Source organism: Equus przewalskii, chromosome 11 (genome assembly GCF_037783145.1).
Source record: "Equus przewalskii isolate Varuska chromosome 11, EquPr2, whole genome shotgun sequence".
Taxonomy (NCBI): Eukaryota; Metazoa; Chordata; class Mammalia; order Perissodactyla; family Equidae; genus Equus; species Equus przewalskii.
Genome location: NC_091841.1, coordinates 33,880,972 through 33,901,194, shown reverse-complemented (window position 1 = coordinate 33,901,194; position 20,223 = coordinate 33,880,972). Strand labels below are relative to the sequence as shown.

At 64.0% G+C, this 20,223-nt stretch overlaps 1 protein-coding gene across 3 annotated transcripts; it reads left to right on the top strand.

Annotated features, from left to right (window-relative positions):
* Positions 1-459: 459 nt before the first annotated feature.
* Positions 460-18,197, top strand: DUSP8 (dual specificity phosphatase 8). Of its 3 annotated transcripts, none has more exons than XM_070564544.1 (7): positions 460-671; positions 6,511-6,850; positions 8,506-8,644; positions 13,126-13,292; positions 13,845-14,004; positions 14,215-14,338; positions 14,612-18,197. In XM_070564544.1, exons 2-7 carry the CDS (start codon positions 6,620-6,622, stop codon positions 15,663-15,665), a joined length of 1,875 nt encoding a protein of 624 aa, XP_070420645.1. In that variant the 5' UTR covers positions 460-671; positions 6,511-6,619; the 3' UTR covers positions 15,666-18,197. The 3 variants fall into 3 exon arrangements, with proteins under 3 accessions (XP_070420645.1, XP_070420647.1, XP_070420646.1); XM_070564546.1 differs by lacking the exon at positions 460-671 and adding an exon at positions 698-801; XM_070564545.1 differs by lacking the exon at positions 460-671 and adding an exon at positions 1,579-3,018.
* Positions 18,198-20,223: the final 2,026 nt, after the last annotated feature.

The following is a 20,223-nucleotide window of genomic DNA, read 5'->3' as shown; positions in this document are numbered from 1 at the left end:
CAACAAAGGCCGGGGCGGCGTGGAGAGGACCCTCGCGCAGGACCCTTCGCCGGTGTGCTTGCGGCGCGGCTAGGGGTCCCCGGGGAGGCCGCGCGGTGGGGCTGGGAAGGCTTCCTGGAGGTGGGGTCCCAGGCAAGGCCTCGGGACGCGCGGCCCCTTTAAGCGCCAGGGCCAGGGTGAGGGGTGAGGGCAGAGGGCGGAGGGCGGCGAGCCCGCCCCTCGCCCCCCGCGGCCGCCGCCTCTAATCTGCGCCGTGAGCCGGGCCGGCTGACGTCACCTGCCCCCGAGCCGCGCGCGCTGATTGGCTGCAGGTGACGTCAGGGGCTTTTTTCGCCCGGCATGACCTCATCCCCCGGCGGCCCCGCCCTCCGCCCGGGCCTGTCACTCGCGGCCGAGCGGCGGCCGAGCCGGCCCGCGCCCCCCGCCCCCGCCCCCGCCCAGAGCTGGAGCCCCCGCCCGGCCGCGCCCGCCGAGCCGCGGGTGGGATGCGGCCGCGAGCGCGCGTGTCCGCTCGCAGCGCGCGCGCCCCGGCCCGTGCGCGCGCGTCCCCCGGCCCCCGCCCGGCTGCGCGGGCCCCCGCCGGGCCCATGGGCGGCGCGGCCGAGCGGGCGCGCTGAGCGCGGCGCGGTCCCCGGTGCGCCCCCGCGGCGAGCGCGAGCGAGGGGAGCGAGGTGAGCGGGGCGCGGCGGGAGGGGTGCCCGGCGCGGAGCCCGTGCGCACGGCCGGCCCGGGGGGCGCCTCGTCGAGAGCGGTCGGGGGACTGCGCCCGGCGGGCGCCCGGGAGGAGGAGGCGGCCCGGGGGTGAGCGGCCCCAGCCCCCAGCCCCCAGCCCGGCTCGCAGGGTCGCCCCGCACCGAGCCGGGCAGCCTTCCCCCGCCTCCCGCAGCGCCCCGCGGACCCCAGCCCTGCCCACACCTGGCCGCCGCTTGGCCGCCTTTCTCCTGCAATTCCTTCTCATTTTGGTGGGGGAGGGGCATGAATTAAGGACCCAGGAGGGCCGTTTGAGATCCAGCGGGGACCTGTCCGAGCCTTCTGCGCGAGCCCCAGACGCCCCGGACGGTTCCCCGTTGGGGCCCAGAATTGGAGAAGGTCGTCCCAGCCCCGGGCCGGGCGGGGAGATGCGGAGGCCTTGGCCAAGGGAGCGGAGGGCCTTTGGCCTGTGGGAGGCTCAGGAAAGGGCTCATTCCGTGTCTGGTAGGGAGGGACTGCAGATCCATCTCCCCTGTCTGGCTGGGCCGCCGCGGGCACCCCCACCTCTGGGTGCTCAGCTGGCCTCTGCGGAATAAAGACCGTCCGCCAGCCAGCCTGCCGCAGAGGCAGCCGCGGGTGCTGGGGGAGGGGCTGGCACTGCCAGGCTGAGTGCAACCAGCCTCCCTCGGCCTCTCTGCCCACCTGGGGGTGGAGGGGTACCTAATGATCTGCCCTGGAGGGGAGGGGGCAACAATGGGCCCAGCGCCCACCAGGTCATCCCTTCTGGGAGAATTTGCCTTCTGACTTCCTGCTGCGCACATGTAGTGGCTTCTGCTGGGGGAGCTGGGGGTCTGGTGCTGCAGTGATGGGGTGGGGGGCACTCCGTGGGGTGGAGGAGAGGTGGCAGGATCTAGTGTGGTGTCTACAGCGTTCTTGTGCAGGTGTGTGTGTGGGGAGGGAGCAGCTGCAGGCCAGGAGAGCAATGTTCTCTTTCTGCTCTCTGCCCCCTGCCCCTGGGGATCTGGGAGGTCTGAGGGTCTGCACAGTCCCGGTGGCCTCCCCTCAGACCTTCTTGCTCCCAGGGCAGCCCAGGAAATGAATGTAGCATCCAGCCCCCCCATCCACCCCAGCTCAGGGAGGATAGATGTCCCGCGCGTTCGCGCCTCAGATGGTTAATAAGCACCCGCCAAGGATGGGCAGATCATGTGACTGGAGCTGGGAGTTCATCTTGAAGTCTGACTGAAATAACTCCTGCTGCAGTCAGCCTAGGGACCTGGGAGAGTTGCTGGGCAGGTTCTGGTCCCTACTGCCCTCAGCCCTCAGGAAGGCTCCTGGGCCCCAGAGGCTGCCTCTGGGAGCAGAGCTCCACGCACAGAGATGCAGAAGGATGCTTGAAGTCGTCCTTTGCTCCAGGACCCTTCCCCCGATCATCCTCTTGGGCTGAGCTTGACCTCGGGACCCAGAAGCCTCAACTGGACAGAGGGCCGAGGAGCCATGGGCTGGGGTCGGGGAAAGCCCGAGGGTGTCCTGGCTGCATCCCTGGAAGTGCAGCTCATAGAGAAAGGGGAGGAAGGGGCCAGACCACAGCAAGAGAGGTGTGGATCAGGCTGACCACCAGGACTGCATGGGCCGAGGCACCTTCTGCCTGGACTGCTTGGGGCAGTGACCAGTAGATGCCCTGGGCTGGTCCGAGTGTGTAGCTTCGGGGACAGTGACCCATAGAAGTCCTGCAGATCAGTGGGGCTGGGACACACCACGGCAGGAATGAAGGAAACCTAGATTTGTAGCATTCTGAGCTGCCCTTTCAAGGACCCCTAGGCCAATCCTTCCCACCCTAGGCTCAGCCCAGACCCCTGGGAACTGAGGGGTCAGGGCCCATGGCCTCCCCAGCCAGGTGGCTCTGCCTGGCTTTACCATTGGTCCAGCCAGGGGTCAGTGTAGGCCAGCTTGGGTTCTATCCCACTCACTCCAGGGAGCTGAGCAGGGAGCAGGGGCCAGAGCATTTGGGGGTCTCTGATGAGAGTAAAGTGGGCTGACCTGGGATGAGCACTCAGGCCCCTGGACTCCTGGAGGTCACCCCTACCCGTCTCTCTCCTGGCCTCATAGTGTGGCAGTGTCTGCCTCCAGCTGTGCCCTGGGTCACAGTGAGCTGGACGTTCCAGCCTTTTGGGTCCCTAACTGCCAGCTCTTCCTTAGAGTCTGCTAGGCACTGCTCCAGCTGGGGACACACTCAGTGAGAGCCACAGTCCCCCATCCTCCCGTGGCTGATGGTCCTGACCGCTGTCTCTGGAGGTAGTGAGTTCCCCATCCCCAGATGCTAAGCAGAAGGTACTGTGGTGAGGGTGCCGGCAATTGGGAGTTTTCTGGCCATGCATGTGCTCAGGGACACACACATGCCTCGTGGAGGCCCTGGGAGGCAACGGCGTGAGGAGGTCCTGGAGCTGGCACCTAGGGTTCGGGAATCCTGGGATTTGGGGGGATTTGGCATGCAGAGGGTGAGGATGGGTGCATCCAGTGACCACATCTATGTGCATACACGTTTGTGTGTGAATAACTGCACATGGGGAAGGGAGGAGTGGATGTGGGAAAGGAGTGAGCACCAGGCCTCTGTGTGGTCAGCATGCAAAGGGGCCTGTCCCAGCATGCACAGCAGCATGCACTCAGCACAGGGGCCATGCTGTGTTGTGGACCTGGCCTCCTGGGGAAGGGTGGCTGCCTGTGGCCACCTGGGCTGCACCTAACCAGGGTGAGGGGGAGCCTCCTTCTGCCTTCGGACCAGGAACTGCTGTCTCCTTGGCTCAAAGCCCTTTGATGGATAGAGGTGTATGGGGCTTGCCTCCTCCCACTTGCACCCAGGCTCCTGAATGTAGGTAGTAGGTGCTGTCCCTAGGAGTGGGATCTAGGCTGAGATGGGGTAGGTCCCTGAAAGCAGGGAAGCCCAAGACCCAACAATGTCTGTTTCCTTTGTGTCCACCCTGCCTGTTCTAGCCCGACTGATCTGTTCTGAGCTTCTCCACCACTACACAGCTCTGGGTCCCGATCCCTAGCATGTTCAGGAGGCAAGGGGTCTGCCCCCAGGAGCTTTTGGTCCAAGGAGGCCCTGTGGGTGAGGATGTGCTCTCAGGAGGTCAGCTCAGTGCAAGAGGTCTCCCACAGGAGGGGCTCTGGCCAGAACTTGACCATTTGGAGAAGGCCTCCAAGGGGTGGGAGCCTGTACACGTGGTGCCCGACATTGAGGAGGTTAGGACCAGGTGGAGCAGAGAGGGGAGGGGCCTGGAGGCATCCATCTACCCCGCTGGCTGGGGCCTTGTGGGGGCCTAGGTCATCCCAGGCCCCAGCTTCTGGGCACCTGCAGGGGTGGGAAGGGGGTGGGAGCAGTGAGGAGGAGCCTGTGGCTCTGCAGAGCCAGCCTGCACCGTGGCTGCTGCCACAGGAGCAGCGTTGCCTGGCACCTCTGCTGTTGCCATGGCGACAACGGAGGTGCTAACTTGCTAATGAGTCCCCCTCGGCTGCAAATAACAATACTGTAGCGCTTAATAGCGCTGAGCACAGGCTCCACTGGCAGGCGGGGACTGGGACCAGGTACCGGTCCTGGGTGCCCCACCCCGCACCCCTCCCCAGCTCCCACCCTCCCTCCCCTGCCTTCAGGTCTGCTGCCGGCTTGTTCTGCCCCCTCCCTCCCCTCTGGGTCTCCCCTCGCCTCCTCACTGGCCCTCTCAGCCCGAGCTGCCTCCCTGCCTCCCTGCCTCCCTGCTCTTCCTCCAGCCTCGACTCACGTCTGTGGAGTGGGCGTCCCTCCACGCCCGGGCTCCTCCCCGGGCAGTTTAAGGACCAAAGGGCAGTGTGTGCACTGGGCGGCTGCTGGCTGGGGGAAGACCTCTCTCCAGCCCCTGCCCTCATCCCTGCGCTCAAGTGCTGTTTGGCTTCTGTTGTTTTGGGTGGGAGATAATCTGCCCCACATAACTGATGAAGACACTGAAACGAGGGGCAGGACCCTCTGGGCCGCAGTGCCCCCACCCCACTGTGTCCCTCCCTCCCAGGGTCCTGGCCCTCTGAGCTGGGCTCTTGGTCCCATGTCTAAGGGCCAACTGCACCCCCAGGCCTTGCCTCCACATTGAAGGAGCCCCAAGCACCAGCCTGGGAGCAGGTGTCTGTGAATGGGATCCCCAGGCCCCACACCCTGACTTCCCTTGGTGCCAGCTTGGCCCAAGGCTGCCCGCCTCAGGTGGACACCATCCGCACCTTCCTCTCGCTTCTCTGTGAACTGCACCATCACCCCTAGCCCAGGAGCTCACTCAGGGGGTGGTCCAAAAAGGGTGGTAGCTGCTGCCATTGTCCCCAGTGTCCTCATGGCTGTTTAAAACGTGACGAGTGTTCCCAGGCTGCCTCACCCCCATGCCCTCTGCTGCTGCAGGTTGGGGGCTTGCTGAGGAGGTCCCCTCTCTGTGGACCCTGGGGGTACACTTGTCTCCCAGCCTCCCCACCCCAAGCTGGGTGGGGATGTGGTGGAGGGAAGACCCTGACTGAGTGGCAGCTGTTAGAGGCCTTGGGTTCTGTTCAGTCTCCTTGGTGTGACCTTGGGTTGGTCCCGCCCCTTCCTTGAGCCTCAGTTTCCCCATCTCTAAAGCAAACTCGTCACCCTGATGCGGCATGCCTCCTGGGGGGCTGTAAAGCTTGGGTTGGCCTCGAGAAAGCCCAGTCCTGGCAGGTGACAGGGGAGACGGCATCTGGCAGGTGGGGTGCGGGGTGGCAGAGGCTTGGCACTGAACCTGCAGGAGGGGGCTTCTACCCAGGGCTCTGGAGACCCCATGTCCCTACCCACATGCTACTCTCTCCATGCACTCCTCAGCCCGAGGACCCCTGGAGGCATGCCGAGGGTCCCAGCCCCCCTGAGGTCCTAGATACGGGTCACCCGCATTGACTTTCATCCTCAGGTGCCCCCCACCACGCCCCATCCTGGGCTCTGCCAGCCCCTAGAAGCTACCCTCAGGCCCTAAGCCTCTGCGGTGCCTGTACGGCCACCCCATTCTGTGGGTGTGTGACACACCACACAGGAAACAGACATCAGCGCTGATCCTTTGTGCAGCAGGCCTGCGCACCCGATGGTGGCAGAGGAGCCCCCTCCACTCCTGAGCCCCCTCCAGTGCCTGGCCACCCTGCTCCGGGAGCCCGTCAACTTGTGCAGGCAGCCCGACCCCCTCCCCATCTGCCCGGTCCAGATTATCGGCTTATGGAGTGATTGAGCTGTGTGGGGTCAGAGAGGAAGGATGTGCCAGGGCGAGGAGGGCAAAGGGCATGTTCTGGATCCCTGCCTTGCCAGGGGTCCTGGGGATCCAGAAGATGTGGAAGCCAGAGAATGGAGAGGTCTGCACCCAAGAGATGGGATGACAGAAGCCATGGGGCGGAATGGTGTGTTCTGGAATGAGTGAGGGTCCCTGGACCGGGCCCAGAGGAGGGACCTTCAGACCTTGTCCTGCCTCTCCAGCCCGGTGCAAGCCCTGAGACCCTTCCCTTTGCCTTGCCGCATCCTTGCTGGCACCGTGATTTGGACAGTGCAGGGCAGGACGGGACCTTCCAGCTGCATGTGTCAGATTCCAGCTGGCTCACCTCAGATGTTAGGGGCCTCATTTCATAGAAGAGCCAGAGGGGATGTCCATCCACCCGCGGGAGGCAGGGCCCCATAGGCGCATGTCAGGCTCAAACGTTCTGGTGCCCTCGGTTCCCACCTCCTGTTCCTCTGAGGTCGGCCCACCTGGGGAGCTGGCCAGGTGCCCACCCTGGGGGCCTGCGGCGCTGCTGACCGTCTGCCTCTCCCTGCAGGTCTGGCACTATGCCCAGTCACTCTGAACGCTAGTCCACAGCCCGGGCCATCGGAGCAGCCGCTGCTCGCTTTGGGGATCGCCCCCTCCCCACCGCCCACTGCCCCACCATGGCCGGGGACCGGCTCCCTCGGAAGGTGATGGATGCCAAGAAGCTGGCCAGCCTGCTGCGGGGTGGGCCCGGGGGGCCGCTGGTCATCGACAGCCGCTCCTTCGTGGAGTACAACAGCTGGCACGTGCTCAGCTCTGTCAACATCTGCTGCTCCAAGCTGGTGAAGCGGCGGCTGCAGCAGGGCAAAGTGACCATTGCTGAGCTCATCCAGCCGGCTGTGCGCAGCCAGGTACCCGGCCGCTGCCCCTGCACCCGTCCCTGTCCAGTCCCTGGGGCTCCCGTCACCTCCAGAGTCAGGAGCTGAGCCCCTCAGCCAGGTGACCCAGGGCCCTGGCTGTGGTCAGCCTCCCCTCTCTCTGCCCTCAAACCCAAACCCAAACTGGGCTCCTGGATCAGAAAGTTCTGTGCCAGTCTACACCTCGGCCCCTCCCCAGCCCTCTCTCCTGAGCTTCCCTCTCAGGGCTGCGTGGATGCTCCCCAGGGAGGCCCTGCACTGACACCCGTCTCCCCAGACACGGGTCACCTCCCAGAGCCTGCTGACCCTGTCAGGTCCTCACTCAGCCCCCACAGGGAGGTCTCCCCACACAGGAGACGGGGCTAAGAGAGGGGTGCTGAAGGGATGAGCAAGGTATGACCATGCACTGGGGCCCGGGGTGGGGATGCAGACAGCAGAGGGCAGTGGCGGGGAGGCAGCCAGGCCCAGCGCACACTCTGATCGCCAAGGACTCAGAAGAGGACAGGAGGGGTGACCACAGGGCTCACGTGGAGAAGCCACAGTTCTTTCCCCCCTGGAGTCTCAAGTGACCCAGGATTCTCGCTGTGGCCCCCCAAGAACGTCTTGGGTCACCACAGTGGACAATCCTGTCTCTATTTCCAGGAGCATCAAGTCCAGCACTGGGGAGGGGCCGCGGAGCCAATGACCTGGGAAGGCGGTGGCACCTCCAATGTGGAGTGTGGGGGGACATGAGGGGCAGCCCCAAGGCTGTGAGAGGGGCTTGGTCACAGGCCCTTCCCCGTGTACAGTTAGGATGTGAGAGGACCCAGGTGGGACGGCTGCTTGTCAGGAGTCCCCCACCCCAAGGGCAGAACTGGCTCCCCGCAGCCTCCAAAGAGGGGAATCCGGTGATTAATCGCCCCCATCGAGGACTCCTGGTCAAAGCGCGATCCCATTGGCTGCTGATGACATCATCGGCCGGGGCTGGCGGCTCAGCTGGCTTAAAGGCTGAGTGCGCTAGGGGCGGGGGCATCAGCTGCTCAGGAGCTAAAGCTGCTCCACATCTGGCCCCAAGGCGGCACTGGGGGGTAGGGCAGGTGGAACCCCAGTTCTGCCGGAACTAGGGGGGCTCTTGCTGCAGCCCTCAGCCACCCCATCGCTGGCTGGGAAGGGAAGGAGAGCTAGCACCCTGCCTTCAAAATCCTCCAAATGTGCCTCCCAGGGACCCTGAGGACGGGTGTGTTTCCCTTTGTCTCGGCCACCGTGGGAGCCAGCACAGGCCGTGTCGGTGCACGCCTGTCACTGTGGGCACCTGCGCATGCGTCCTGAGGAATGCCTTTATGTTCACCCGCATCTCCTCTGCATGGGCCCATGGTGGATGCCCATGAGTGTCCGTCTCCTTCCCTCGTGTGAATGTGTGGCTGCATAGGGGACAAGTGTCCACTGTCCCTGCCTGCTCCAACGGCCTGCCTCACTGGCTGTGGGCGATTGCACCTGTCCAGGTGTGAGCAGTGAGGCATGTGGCTGGTCCCTGCCCTCCCCTGGAGGCAGCTAAGTGGCAGTAGCCTCTCCCTCCCCTCACCTGACCAGCAGCGGTAGGCGACAGCAGGGGATGGGGGCATCCAGCAGGTGCCCAGCAGTGCCCTAACCTCTGCCCTCACGGCCCCCAGGTGGAGGCCGCGGAACCACAGGACGTGGTGGTCTATGACCAGAGCACACGGGACGCCAGTGTGCTGGCTGCAGACAGCTTCCTCTCCATCCTGCTCAGCAAGCTGGACGGCTGCTTCGACAGCGTGGCCATCCTCACAGGTGAGCTCCGAGGCCGGGGGCTGCAGGGCACTCTCTCCCCCCGCTGTCAGCTTCGGGGGGTGCCTGAGGAGTCAAGGTTCTGGATCCACCCCTGCTCTCCTCCCTGAGCCTGGAGACCAGTGTCTGCTGGGGCACTGGGGGTCTCAGAGCTCTGGAGTTCTCAGGGCTCCACCATCCCCTCCCCTGGGCCTCCACACTTGAGGACCCCCTCCAACACGGGCCTGCCCCCACCACTAGCAGGTGAAGAGGTGGACAGAGGGACCCCCAGCATTCGCCTGTTGCAGGGGGATCTAGGCAAAGATGCGGCTCTGCCTTGGAAGCTGCCCCCACCCCGCTGCCCCAGCTCGCTATCCATCCCACCATCACGAAACCCCAGTCTAAACCAGAACTGGCCCAACAAGGGGAGGTCCCTGAATGCTGCACCTGAGCACAGCTGGCCTAGTGACAGCCTTCTTAATGGTGACTGCTGCCTGGGGGCCAGCAGAGGTCCCCGCAGGGCTTCCTGTTCCCCAAAAGCAGCCTGGCCGGCACCCCATACCTGCGCTCGCGCACGCACACACACGCACACAGGCTGCACTGTGGTTCCCGCTGACTCCTTCCTCCCGGAGGCAGTGGCTGACGCACTTCTGTAGAGTCCAACTCGCAGAGGTGGCCCAGGTTCCAGGGCCGTGTGGCGCTGGCCTATCCCAGGGATGTGCACGCTCCTCGCCCAGGTCTGGGGCCTGTGTGGGCCCTCCTGCCTCTGTGTGCCAGGGGCTGTGGCTGGTGAGTGGAGGGTGTGGAGGGCTGGAGATGGTACCACCTCCACCATCACACAGCCGATGGGACACTCCTGTTCATTCTGTGTAGCTGCCCTGAGCAGCTCCTGTGCACATGCATGGTGGGTGGTCGATGGCCCCAGGCTGGGCCCTGCACTGGCACAGCAGGACCACGGACAGTCAGCACAGCCTGTGGGAGAGGCTGCTGGCAGGGCCTGATGCAGCTTTAGTGGGGAAGCTTAGCCCACCTCTGGGAGGAGGTGCCAAGGGGCACAGCCCTGGAGCGCCTGGTGGTGGGTCAGCGTCGTGTGCAGTGTGCCTGCTGCCTCGACTCATGTGTCTGGGTGCTGGTAAAGCGCTCTGCCCATCTGGATCTGTGCGTGTCTCTAGGAGTCTAGTGGTCAGCATCTGCCCGTGTGTGTGTGCGTGTGTGAGTCTCCTGCTTATGGTGGTCCCACACTTGTCTAGGTCGGATGTGGGATTTGTGTGCATATGTGTGAACTCTGGGAACCAGAAGCTGCAGAATTGCAGACTTTGATTTAACCACCGCCCCCTGGGTTCAGTTTAGGGGCTGAGAGGGTGGGGAGAAGACAGAAGCTCTGGGCTTCTAACAGGACAGAACAGAAATCCTCCAGGGCCCATCTGGGAACCCCAGCGTGTGTGCATGTGCCCTGGCCAAGAGTGGGAACCACCAGGCCATCCTCGGAGTCTGAGGGTCCCAGAGCAGCACCGTCCCTGCCCCCAGGCTGCCTTGGAAAGGCCTGTCTCTGGGAGGCTGAGGCCTGTACCCAGCACTCAGAGGGCAGGCCTGTCTCAGATGCCCCCAGAGGACGCACCTGGGACCTGGCTGTGCCCCACCCGGCTGGCTGAGCCCTCTGAGCTGCCCCACTCTGCAAGGTTAGAGTATTTGCCCCGCTTCTCCAAGGACCAAACCAGGAAGAAGTCCTGACCCCTTGTATTGTGAGGAGGGCTCATAGTGACATCAAATCAGGACCCAGACTTGGGGACAGCCTCCTGGCGTTGCCCACAGCCCCACTCCTGGGGCAGGCAAAGCCCCTGAGCTGGTGAGGGGGGAAGGCAAGGCTGGGGATGGGGCTACCCACCCAGAAAGGGGAAGTGACTTTTGGGGATCACCAGCACAGAGGAGGGGGCTCAGCAGCAGCCAGAAGGCACTGGGCGACACCTCTGTGGATGGGGCTGAGGAGCCAGCACGAGGTGGGGTGGGATATGAGGACGGCAGGGCGGAGAGAAGGGAGATCCCTCTCCATGAGGGGGGGTTTGCGGGAAGCAGGAGAGGGTGGTGGGCACAGGGCTCTGGGGTCCTAAAACTGGCTGCTGTGCCCACTCCACCCCACCCTCCACCTACTGGCTGGTGATGTTCAGTGGGGGCGGGGATGGGAAAGGGAGCCTGGCCCTTTAAGCGGCGGGCCGACCTCACTGGGGAGCCACTGCCTCCCTGTGCATCTGCGGAATGCAGGCTGGTGGTGTCTCCGCAGCATCGGGAAGGGTGGGCCCCCAGGGACCCTGGGGACCCTGCAGCCCCGCCCCTTGCATGCGCTGCCCTCGGACCCTGGCCCGAGACTGTGGTGGCAGGAGCGGCTCCAGCTTGCAGGGTGGGTGGGGGCCCCGCCGGGACACAGGGAGCCGGACGGGCAGTAGGGGCTGTGGGGCTACGTGACTGTGGCTGCCAGGGGGTGGGGGCAGTAGCTGGGCTGGGAGTGCCCATGGTCAGCATGCGTCAGGGGCATGTGCTTTTGTGCGAGTCGTGGATTCCATTGTGAAGGGCAGGGAGCTGCTTGTGCCCTCCCTGGCCCTCCATGACTCGTGAAACGGAGGAGCGGGGTTAGTGGGGGGCAGGCTGTCCCTCCTGATGGAAGGTGCCCTCGGGGATGCCTAGAGGGTCCAGGCCTACTGCCACTGATTTGGTCCCTGGTGTCCCTCCCTTGTCACTGCTCCCCAGAGCCTGGGGCAGCCCTGTGGAATCCCCCCCACTCCCCACCCCATGGCCAGGCCCCAAGAGAGCGGGCGGAGAGTAAGGGAAACCTGCACACAGGAGGGTCTGTGGAGGGACGGCGTGGCTCTGCCCCTCCCGGGGGGGTCTCTCCTCCAGCAGGGACATCTGGAGTCCCCTGGTCCTGGACTGAGCGGGGCCGACCCCCAGTGCCCAGCTCCGCCTCCTCTCACAGGAACCTGCAAGCTGTGGCATCATTGCTGCCGATGTCACTTGCTTCTCCCTGTCCAACAAGCAGGTTCCTGAGAAAGGCACCCCTTCTCCTCCGCTACCCCAGCCAGGAGGTCCCCACTGCCACGGCCCCCCAACATCAAGCCTTCACTGGGGGGTACAGGGAGCTCACACACAGGCATCTTGGTTGGGGGTTCGTACAAACCAGCCACTGAGCTGGGCCAGGGGTGAGGCTGAGGCCACCAGGCATCCCTGCCCTTAGGAATCAGCTAGGTCTCTGGCACCATCTGCTTCTGCAGACCAGTGGGCCGAGGGACCACTGGGGGTTCCAGGGCCTGAGACCCCGCCTCCTCCAGTGGGCTAGGGCAGGCCTTGGCCTAGCTGTGTCAAGTGATGAATGGGTCCACTGAGCTGGAAACGGCAGCCTGCTGGGCTCGGGACCGGGAATGTGCCCTGGGGCTGTGTCCCCAGAAGTGGTCAGTCCCAGGGCGCCGCCGGGCAGCCTCACCTCACCCCACCGAGAGCAGGTGGCTACCAGGCACTGCCCAGTGCAGGTCCGAGTCAGCGGTCCCCAGCGGTCCCCTAGCCAGGCCGCATGTGGGCAGGGCCACCCTCAGTGCATCCTCTCGGTCATTTTTTGCAAGCCTCACAGCAATGCCATGTGGCAGGCGGGACAAGGAAACTGAGGCCAGAGGCATGATGCTCCCTCACTGAATCACTGGTACTGGGGGTCCCACTCTGGTCCTTCCAGCCAGTGGAGGGGCTCCTCCCACCAACTGAGGCCCAGGGCTCACATGTGCGGGAAGGAGGCGGAACACATGCCAGCCACGTGCCTGCTGCATGCCCTGTGTGCTCCTGTCCCCAGGGTTCCCAGTTCCCAGCCCAGCCTTTGCTCTGTCGGTCTACTGGGTGGAGTGGAGCTGTAACAGGAGTGCAGAGGCCTCAGCAGGCTGTGCCAATTCCAGTGGTGATGTCATGCCCGGCGGCGGGGGGGGGGAGGGTGCCTCTGAAGCCCTTGCCTCCTGGGCCTGGCACCCAAGCCTGGCCTGGGGCTCCTAGCCAACTGCAGGCAGGGAGAGATTGCATCAGCCCAGCGGGAGAGGCAGGAAGGCCCGGCCGGGCCCCAGGCCACTCCAAGGGTATGGAGGGGCTGGCAATCCAGACCCTAAACAGGAAGACCCCTGTGGCCTCTGAGCCCACCCCTGCCCAGGCCCTGTGTGTGCCGCGTTGTCCAGCCACCCTGACCCCATATTTACGGGCATCACAGCGGCGTCCTCAGTGGGCCAGCCCCTAATTAGCCTGAGGAGGAATGTGGGCGTAGGGGCCGGCTGTAAATGTGCACAGCACGCGCCCCACCGTGGTGACAGCAGCACTCCAGCACGCAGCGCTGAGAGAAGGGGCTCAGGGCAGAGGCTGGCGTGGGATCGAGCAGGGTCGGGCAGCCGAGACGTGGTGGTGGTTGTCAGGCGCCCTGGGCTTGCTCTCCTGCCCCAGCCGGCCCGGCCCCCTGACGTGCGTCTCCCCAACTCCTCCTTTTGCAGGGGGCTTCGCCACTTTCTCGTCCTGCTTCCCCGGCCTCTGTGAGGGCAAGCCTGCCGCCCTGCTGCCCATGAGCCTCTCCCAGCCCTGCTTGCCTGTGCCCAGTGTGGGCCTGACCCGCATCCTGCCTCACCTCTACCTGGGTTCTCAGAAGGATGTCCTGAACAAGGTGTGTGCGCAGCTGGGCTCTGCTGGAGGGGGAGGAGGCAGGAGCTCAGAGCAGCTCCTGGTCTGCTCTCAGGGGAGGCGGCAGCTGAAGGCCCACCGGCCGGAGGAGCACACGTGTGGGAGAAGCTTGGGTTGGGGGCACAGGAGGACCCAAGGGGGCCCTGCCAGGACAGAGCAGGGCTTGGGAAGGGCCTGGCAGGGCTGGGTGGAGAAGCAGCTCCCTGCCTCTCCGGTGGTGGAGCCCACATGCCAGACTGCTGATGTCACTGGGCCCCTGGCCAGCGCTAAAAGAATCCCGTGTTTTAAAAATGGTGATGAGGGAAGAGGGTATAGGCCCCGCCCAGGCAGCCTTCGGTGGAATTCCTGGGAGCCTCCCGCACGCTGTGGGCGGGCCTCGCCGAGGTGCCAGCATCCCGCATCCCCAGTACTGGAGGCCCTCCGGCTCGCACAAATGCTGAGGCTGCAGGACGCAGGCCCCCACCTGGAGAGCATCCCTGGATTTAAAATCCTCCGCAGCTGCACCCCCTTCCAGCCCGTCCTCCCATCCCTCCAGGACCTGATGACCCAAAACGGGATAAGCTATGTCCTCAACGCCAGCAACTCCTGCCCCAAGCCGGACTTCATCTGCGAGAGCCGCTTCCTGCGCATCCCCGTCAGCGACAGCTACTGTGAGAGGCTGCTGCCCTGGCTGGACAAGTCCATCGAGTTCATCGGTGAGGCGCCCTCTTGCCCTGTTCCGGGAGGGGCAGGGTCCTCACGAGAGGATGGCTTGGAGGAGGCAGGGGGAAGCTGTCCTTGCAGGTGCTCAGCCCTGACAAGTAGCTGGGATTGTTGGCAGTGGGGAAGGCAGGGTCCCGACCTGGTGTGGGAACGGCTGTGCTGTCCCAGCCCTCACCTGGTCCCCACTGGCCCCCTGCCCCCAGATAAAGCCAAGCTGTCCAGCTGCCAAGTCATTGTCCACTGTCTGGCCGGCATCTCCCGCTCTGCCACCATCGCCATCGCTTACATCATGAAGACCATGGGCATGTCCTCGGACGACGCCTACAGGTAGCCCCCCCTTCCCTCCCCAGCCCAGCAGCCAGTGGCTGGAAACAGCGCCCCCTCCCCTCCCCACCTACTAGCAACAGAGTGGCCAGCAATTTGGTCAGGGCCCCTTGACTTGGGCTGCCCTGCAGGGGAGGGGGAAGCCTGAGCCCAGTCCCAGCCCACTCTGGTCTTCCTGTCAGCAAGCGTCCCCGAGAATGGGCAGAGGGGGCAGGGGGGAGTCTCCAGCCGCCTGGCCAGAGGAAGCCCCGTCAGATGGAGCTGCCCCTCCCCCAGGTTCGTGAAGGACCGGCGCCCGTCCATTTCGCCAAACTTCAACTTCCTGGGCCAGCTGCTGGAGTACGAGCGCAGCCTGAAGCTGCTGGCGGCCCTGCAGGGCGACGGGGCGCCACACCCCGGGATTCCCGCGCCCCTGCCCGGCCCCGCGGCCCTTCTGCCGCCGCCGCCACCACCTACCTCAGAGAGCGCTGCCACCGGGAGCGCAGCGGCCAGCGCAGCCAAGGAGGGCGCGCCCAGCGCCGGGGAGCCCCCCGCGCCCCCCGCGGCCCCCGCCACCAGCGCGCTACAGCAGGGCCTGCGCGGCCTGCACCTCTCCTCCGACCGCCTCCAGGACACCAACCGCCTCAAGCGCTCCTTCTCGCTGGACATCAAGTCGGCTTACGCCCCGAGCCGGCGGCCCGACGACCCCGGGCCCCCCGACCCCGGCGAGGCCCCCAAGCTCTGTAAGCTGGACAGCCCGTCGGGGGGCACGCTGGGCCTGCCCTCGCCGGGCCCCGACAGCCCGGACATGGCGCCCGAGGCGCGCCCGCGGCTCCGCCGGCGGCCCCGGCCTCCAGCCGGCTCCCCAGCGCGCTCCCCTGCGCACGGCCTCGGCCTGAACTTCGGCGACGCCGCCCGGCAGACTCCGCGGCACGGCCTGTCGGCCCTGTCGGCGCCCGGGCTGCCCGGCCCCGGCCAGCCGGCCAGCCCCGGGGGCTGGGCGCCGCCGCTCGACTCCCCGGGCACGCCGTCGCCCGACGGGCCCTGGTGCTTCAGCCCCGAGGGCGCGCAGGGCGCGGGCGGCGCGCGGTTTGCGCCCTTCGGCCGGGCGGGCGCGCAGGCCGTGGGCGGCGGCGACCTGCGGCGGCGAGAGGCGGCGAGGGCCGAGTCCCGGGACGCGCGGACCGGCTGGCCCGACGAGCCGGCCCCGGAGACGCAGTTCAAGCGCCGAAGCTGCCAGATGGAGTTCGAGGAGGGCATGGTGGAGGGGCGCGCGCGCGGCGAGGAGCTGGCCGCCCTGGGCAAGCAGGCCAGCTTCTCGGGCAGCGTGGAGGTCATCGAGGTGTCCTGACGGCGGCCGGGACGCAGCGCCCCGCGTCGCTCGGTCCCCGCTCGGCTACCAGCAGCCGGGCCCACTATAAATATATATTATATATAATGCAGAGAAAGGTAAATGGTTTTACTGCGATTTTTATCGAGAAGTAAATATTTCGATTTTTTATTTATTTAAGCTGTTCATTCTGGCAATGATTTGGCAACAGTGCGGGCGGCCCTCGGAGCTCTATTTTTACTGTCTGGTATTTAAACTGAAACACACGTTTCTAAGCAATATGAGGCCACCTTCAGCCCCAAGCTGAGGTGCCAGGCCTGGGGTCCCCTCCCCGCCCCCCCTCCCCCCAGGAAACACTGCTGACCCTTGCAAAGAGGTTGCCGAGCTTTCGAGCACTTTTTACATAAGAAAAAGGGGAAAAAAGGAAAAAAAAAACTTTGCCACAAACTGAGCCGCCGAACCTCCCTCTCCCCACCCTCAGCTCCTCTCCTCACTCTCCCTTCTGCTCAGCTCCTTTCTGGGCTCTGCACCAAAGCCATAGGTGGGGGGAGGTGTCCCCAGGAGCTGGGGTGGGGCCTGGGAGGCACTGTCAGCCCCCTGCCAGCTGGAGGTTCCAAGTCTTGGTGCCGAGGAGGGCACCCCCACTGCCCGTCCCCAAAGGCTGTTGCCTGGCAGGTGTTGACGAGCATTGGGCTGACACAGGCTGTTCAGAGGGGCTCGGTGAGGGGGAGTTTTGGAGTGTCAGATGATAATGCGTCCCCACCACAGGGAAGGAGGTGGGATGTCCCCCACTCCTGCCTGAGCCAGGGGCTGGTTTCATGGGCTCAGTAAGGCTGCTCAGAGGGCCTGCTGCCCTCTCCTCCACATTGCCGGTGCCCCCTAGTGCCACCTGCCAGGCGGGGGAAGCAATAGGAGGAGAGAGCTTGGTCCCTGGGCGGTGACCTGTGGGAGAAGCAGGGCCTGCCAGTGGGTCGGTGGGCAGACGCATTTCTGGTCTTTGTTCTGGGCTCTTCCCCCAACCCAGCCCCAGGCCCCAGGCCCCAGGCCAGATCTGGAGTTCTGGTTTGTTCCTGCAGGTTGAGAGGCCTCTATGAAGGGTGGCTGCCTTGCAGAGGGAGGGGGCAGTTAAGCCCTGGTCAGATCCTTATGCTTCGAGAGAGTGAGGGTCTTTAGCTTTGGGAGGGGGATCTCTAGGCAGATAAGACCCCTGACACGAGCAGATGCAGGAGGTGTCCCCCACGTCTGCCCCACACTGCCACTGGGGCCTCGGAGGAGAGGAACCCCCTGTGCTCCCCTTCCCTGGGAGCTCTCCCCTCTGAAGTCTCCCCAATGTCTTCAAGGTGACATGCCAGGCCCCACCCCCAGGTGGCTTTTTAGCCCAGGTGGGCCAGCCTGGGAGTGAGGGCAGCAGAAAAGCCCCAGCCGCCCCCACCTCACACCCTATTGGGTCATTGGGACCCAAGGCTCGTGGGGGCAGGAGTAGATGTCCCCGACCTTCCAGATGTCCTAGAGTCTGGGAGTGGGGGCCGGTCACCTGGGGAAGAGGCCAGGGGCTTGGCAGGAGGGGTGCCCGGACAGGACTGAGTCCTGAGGCAGGGGTGGGGGAGGTGCCTGGCCCCCCAGCTGCCCCTCCCCACCCCCGGCTGGCCCTCTGGCTGTTTTTCTATTTGTTCTTCTTTTGACCCCCAGCGCTCTGTCCCTGTCATCCCTCCTTTAAGCAAAAGTCCTGTTCCTGTGCCCTCTGTCCCCACCCCGTTCCCCGAGAAAATAAGCTATCATTGTTGTATTTGCAATCTATGGATTAGAGGTTTAAGTATTTATTATTATTGGTTAATTATTATTATTATTATTGATTATGTAAATTTGCCTCCTGTCTGTCTATCGCGTTGGGTTTCTGAGGTGACCCTGGGTGTGGAGGATGCACTGGTCCCCGCCTCCGCACCCCAACCCCGTGCTGTCCAGGAGACAGTGGTCTGGGGCCACTGGTTGGGCCCCAAAACTCTGGAGGCAGGTCCTATGGCCCCCTGTCCTTCCCTCCCTTCCCCCTTTCTCCAGGGCTGCAGCGTCTCTTGTGGCTTCTGTCCTGGGGCGTGTGGGGGCTCTTGCTCTTGAGGCACTGGTCACCCCAAAGTGAGCAGCTGTGACGGGAAGAGGGTCCTGTCTCGGCTGCGCCCCCTCCTGTGCTGGGGACCAGGCATGGGGCACAAGCCCCTCCCTGGTCACTTCCACCCACTGTCCGAGGCAGGGAGGGGCTGGGCCCCAGCCCTCTCCAGTCTCTCCCGTTCCTCCCACCCCTCCCGCCCGGCCCAGTGCCCTGGCATGGGGGTCACCCCAGAATGGACCCAGCCTCCTCCTATTATTTGCTGGAAAGTCCAGCGGAGGAGAGATGGCAGGTCCCCTATGGGACTCCCAGTCTCTCTGGACTGGGCCGCCCACCACCGGGCCTCAGAACCTCCCCCAGCGCCGCCACACCTTCTGCTCCCTGTCCTGACCCCTCTTTTGTATTTGGAAACAATGTGTTGTAATAAATCCTAAGATGGATGTTTTCTCTGAGCCTCTGGCTGCCTCTTTCTTTGGGCTGGTGGTGGTTGGGGTGGAGGGTGGGGGGCGGTTCTGGAGGCTCCCTGAGGCCAGGAGGCTGGGGTATTGGGCCTGGGTATTAAGTCATACTGCCCCAAGCCCAGAGGGCAGGTGCCGCAGGGTCAGGAGCAGCGCTGGAGGAGGGCCCAGGAAGGACAGAGGCAGAGCACAGGCCCTCAGCTGCACCCAGAACGTAGAGCACACTTCTTGTTACGTGCTGGTGAAAACTTAACTTAGAGCTATGTAAAATAAAAACTCTGTTTTGCCCCTCAACTCCCCTGCACCCCACTGCCCAGGAGTGACCGCTGGGAATGGTTCACTGCCCGCCGCAGACCTCCATGTGTGCGCGTGTGCACATGTGGACAAGCGTTGCACATACCACACAGTAGCTTTTCCTTTTTAACAGAAAGGGGGATCCAGCTATGTAGAGGGTCTGCAACTAGCTCGTTAAATATTAAGTTATTTCCTGAAGTGATGTGTGCACGTGGTGCGAGGACCGAAGGCACACAGGGCGTCTGGTGGGAAGTATTGTATCCGCCACCCTGTCCCCAGACACTGGGCTCCGCTCCCTGGAGGCAGCCTCCCTCCCCACTGAGGGGACTCCACAGTGTGGTGCAGCCTTTGTGCCCACCCCCACCGCCCCCCTGTGGAGCCGAGCTTCATTCCCCCCCCACCACCGTGTGCAATCAGAGTCACAGCTCTGAGCACCGTGTGATGCTCTCGTGGGACACATTCTTAGACGTGCCTCCTCTGGGTCACTCCAGGGTTTACCTGGCTGTTAGTGTAACCACGGCTCCTACATGCTGAGTGCTCACCATGCGCCAGGCCCCACAGTAGGTGTTTTCCGGGCATTTCTCATCTCCCAGTGTCCAGGCGGCCCCCCATTGGAGCTGTGCCCTCGGCCTGGTGGTCCTCTGCACGAAGCAGTGCGAGGCTTTGCGGAGTCTGAACTTCCTGGAGGATTGGCGGCTTTATCCTATGGACCCTTCTCACTTTCCAAACAGGCAGGTGGCCCAAACCAGGGACATGGGACAGGTCTCTGTGTGTGTGTTATGTGAGTGCACATGCATGTGTGAGCATATGTGGATGGGTGTGAGCGCATGTGCGTGTGTGAGCACATGTGCATGTATGTGAATACATGTATGAGTGCACATGTGTGTATGTAAGCATATGTGGGCATGTGTGAGTACACATGCATGTGTATGTGATCACATGTGTGTGAGCATGCATGGGTGTGTGAGTGCTTGCAGGTGAGTGTGAGCACACAAGGGTGTGTGAGTGCATGTGCGTGTGTGAGCACATGGTGTGTGAGCACATGTGCATGTATATGAGCACACCTGCATGTGTGAGCAAATATGTGTGAACATATGTGGGTATGCGAGCACACTGCATGTGTGAGCATATGTGGATGTGTGTGAGCACACGTGCATGTGTGAGAGCACATGTGGGTGTGTGTGTGTGAATGTGGGTGTGTGTGAGTGCTTGTATGAACACACAAGTGCGTGCAGTGTGTGTGTGTTCCAGGAGGCTCGGCAGGAGGAGGAAGGAAGCGGGGGAAAGGGTAGGAGGCAGGTCAGCCCTTCTGCCGGCTGCGGGAGGAGGGCGGTCCTTGAGTCCTGCATCCTTGAGTCCTCAAAGAGGCTGAGAGCTAGAAGCAAGGGCTGTCGCTCCAGCAAGGCTATTTTTAGCTCAAGAACATCTATTTATAACTCTGGCAGCCCCTTGGAGTCAATAAAACCAAGGACTGGAAAAAAGCTGATGGCTGTCTCAGGCAGCACGTGGTGCTCCCCCCGCCCTTAATGCCCGGGAGCACCTGCGGCTGCAAGAGGGGGTGGCCACCTCAGGACCCTGGGGGCCAGTGTAAGCCTCAGAATGGGGGTGGCAATGCCATTTACCAAGTCGACCAGGCCCCTGGGGTCAACTCGCCCACAGGCTGTGCAAGACAGGCAGTGAGGCAGGACTCGACCCTGGTGGGCTGGCCTCCGCTCGCTCTCTGCCA

Bases quoted from the DNA above. Each gene is read 5' to 3' on its own strand.
- DUSP8 (XM_070564544.1), top strand. From the start codon at position 6,620: ATGGCCGGGGACCGGCTCCCTCGGAAGGTGATGGATGCCAAGAAGCTG. The intron at 14,005-14,214 runs GTGAGGCGCCCT...CCCTGCCCCCAG, and splicing joins CAAGTCCATCGAGTTCATCG to ATAAAGCCAAGCTGTCCAGC. The intron at 14,339-14,611 runs GTAGCCCCCCCT...CCCCTCCCCCAG, and splicing joins TCCTCGGACGACGCCTACAG to GTTCGTGAAGGACCGGCGCC.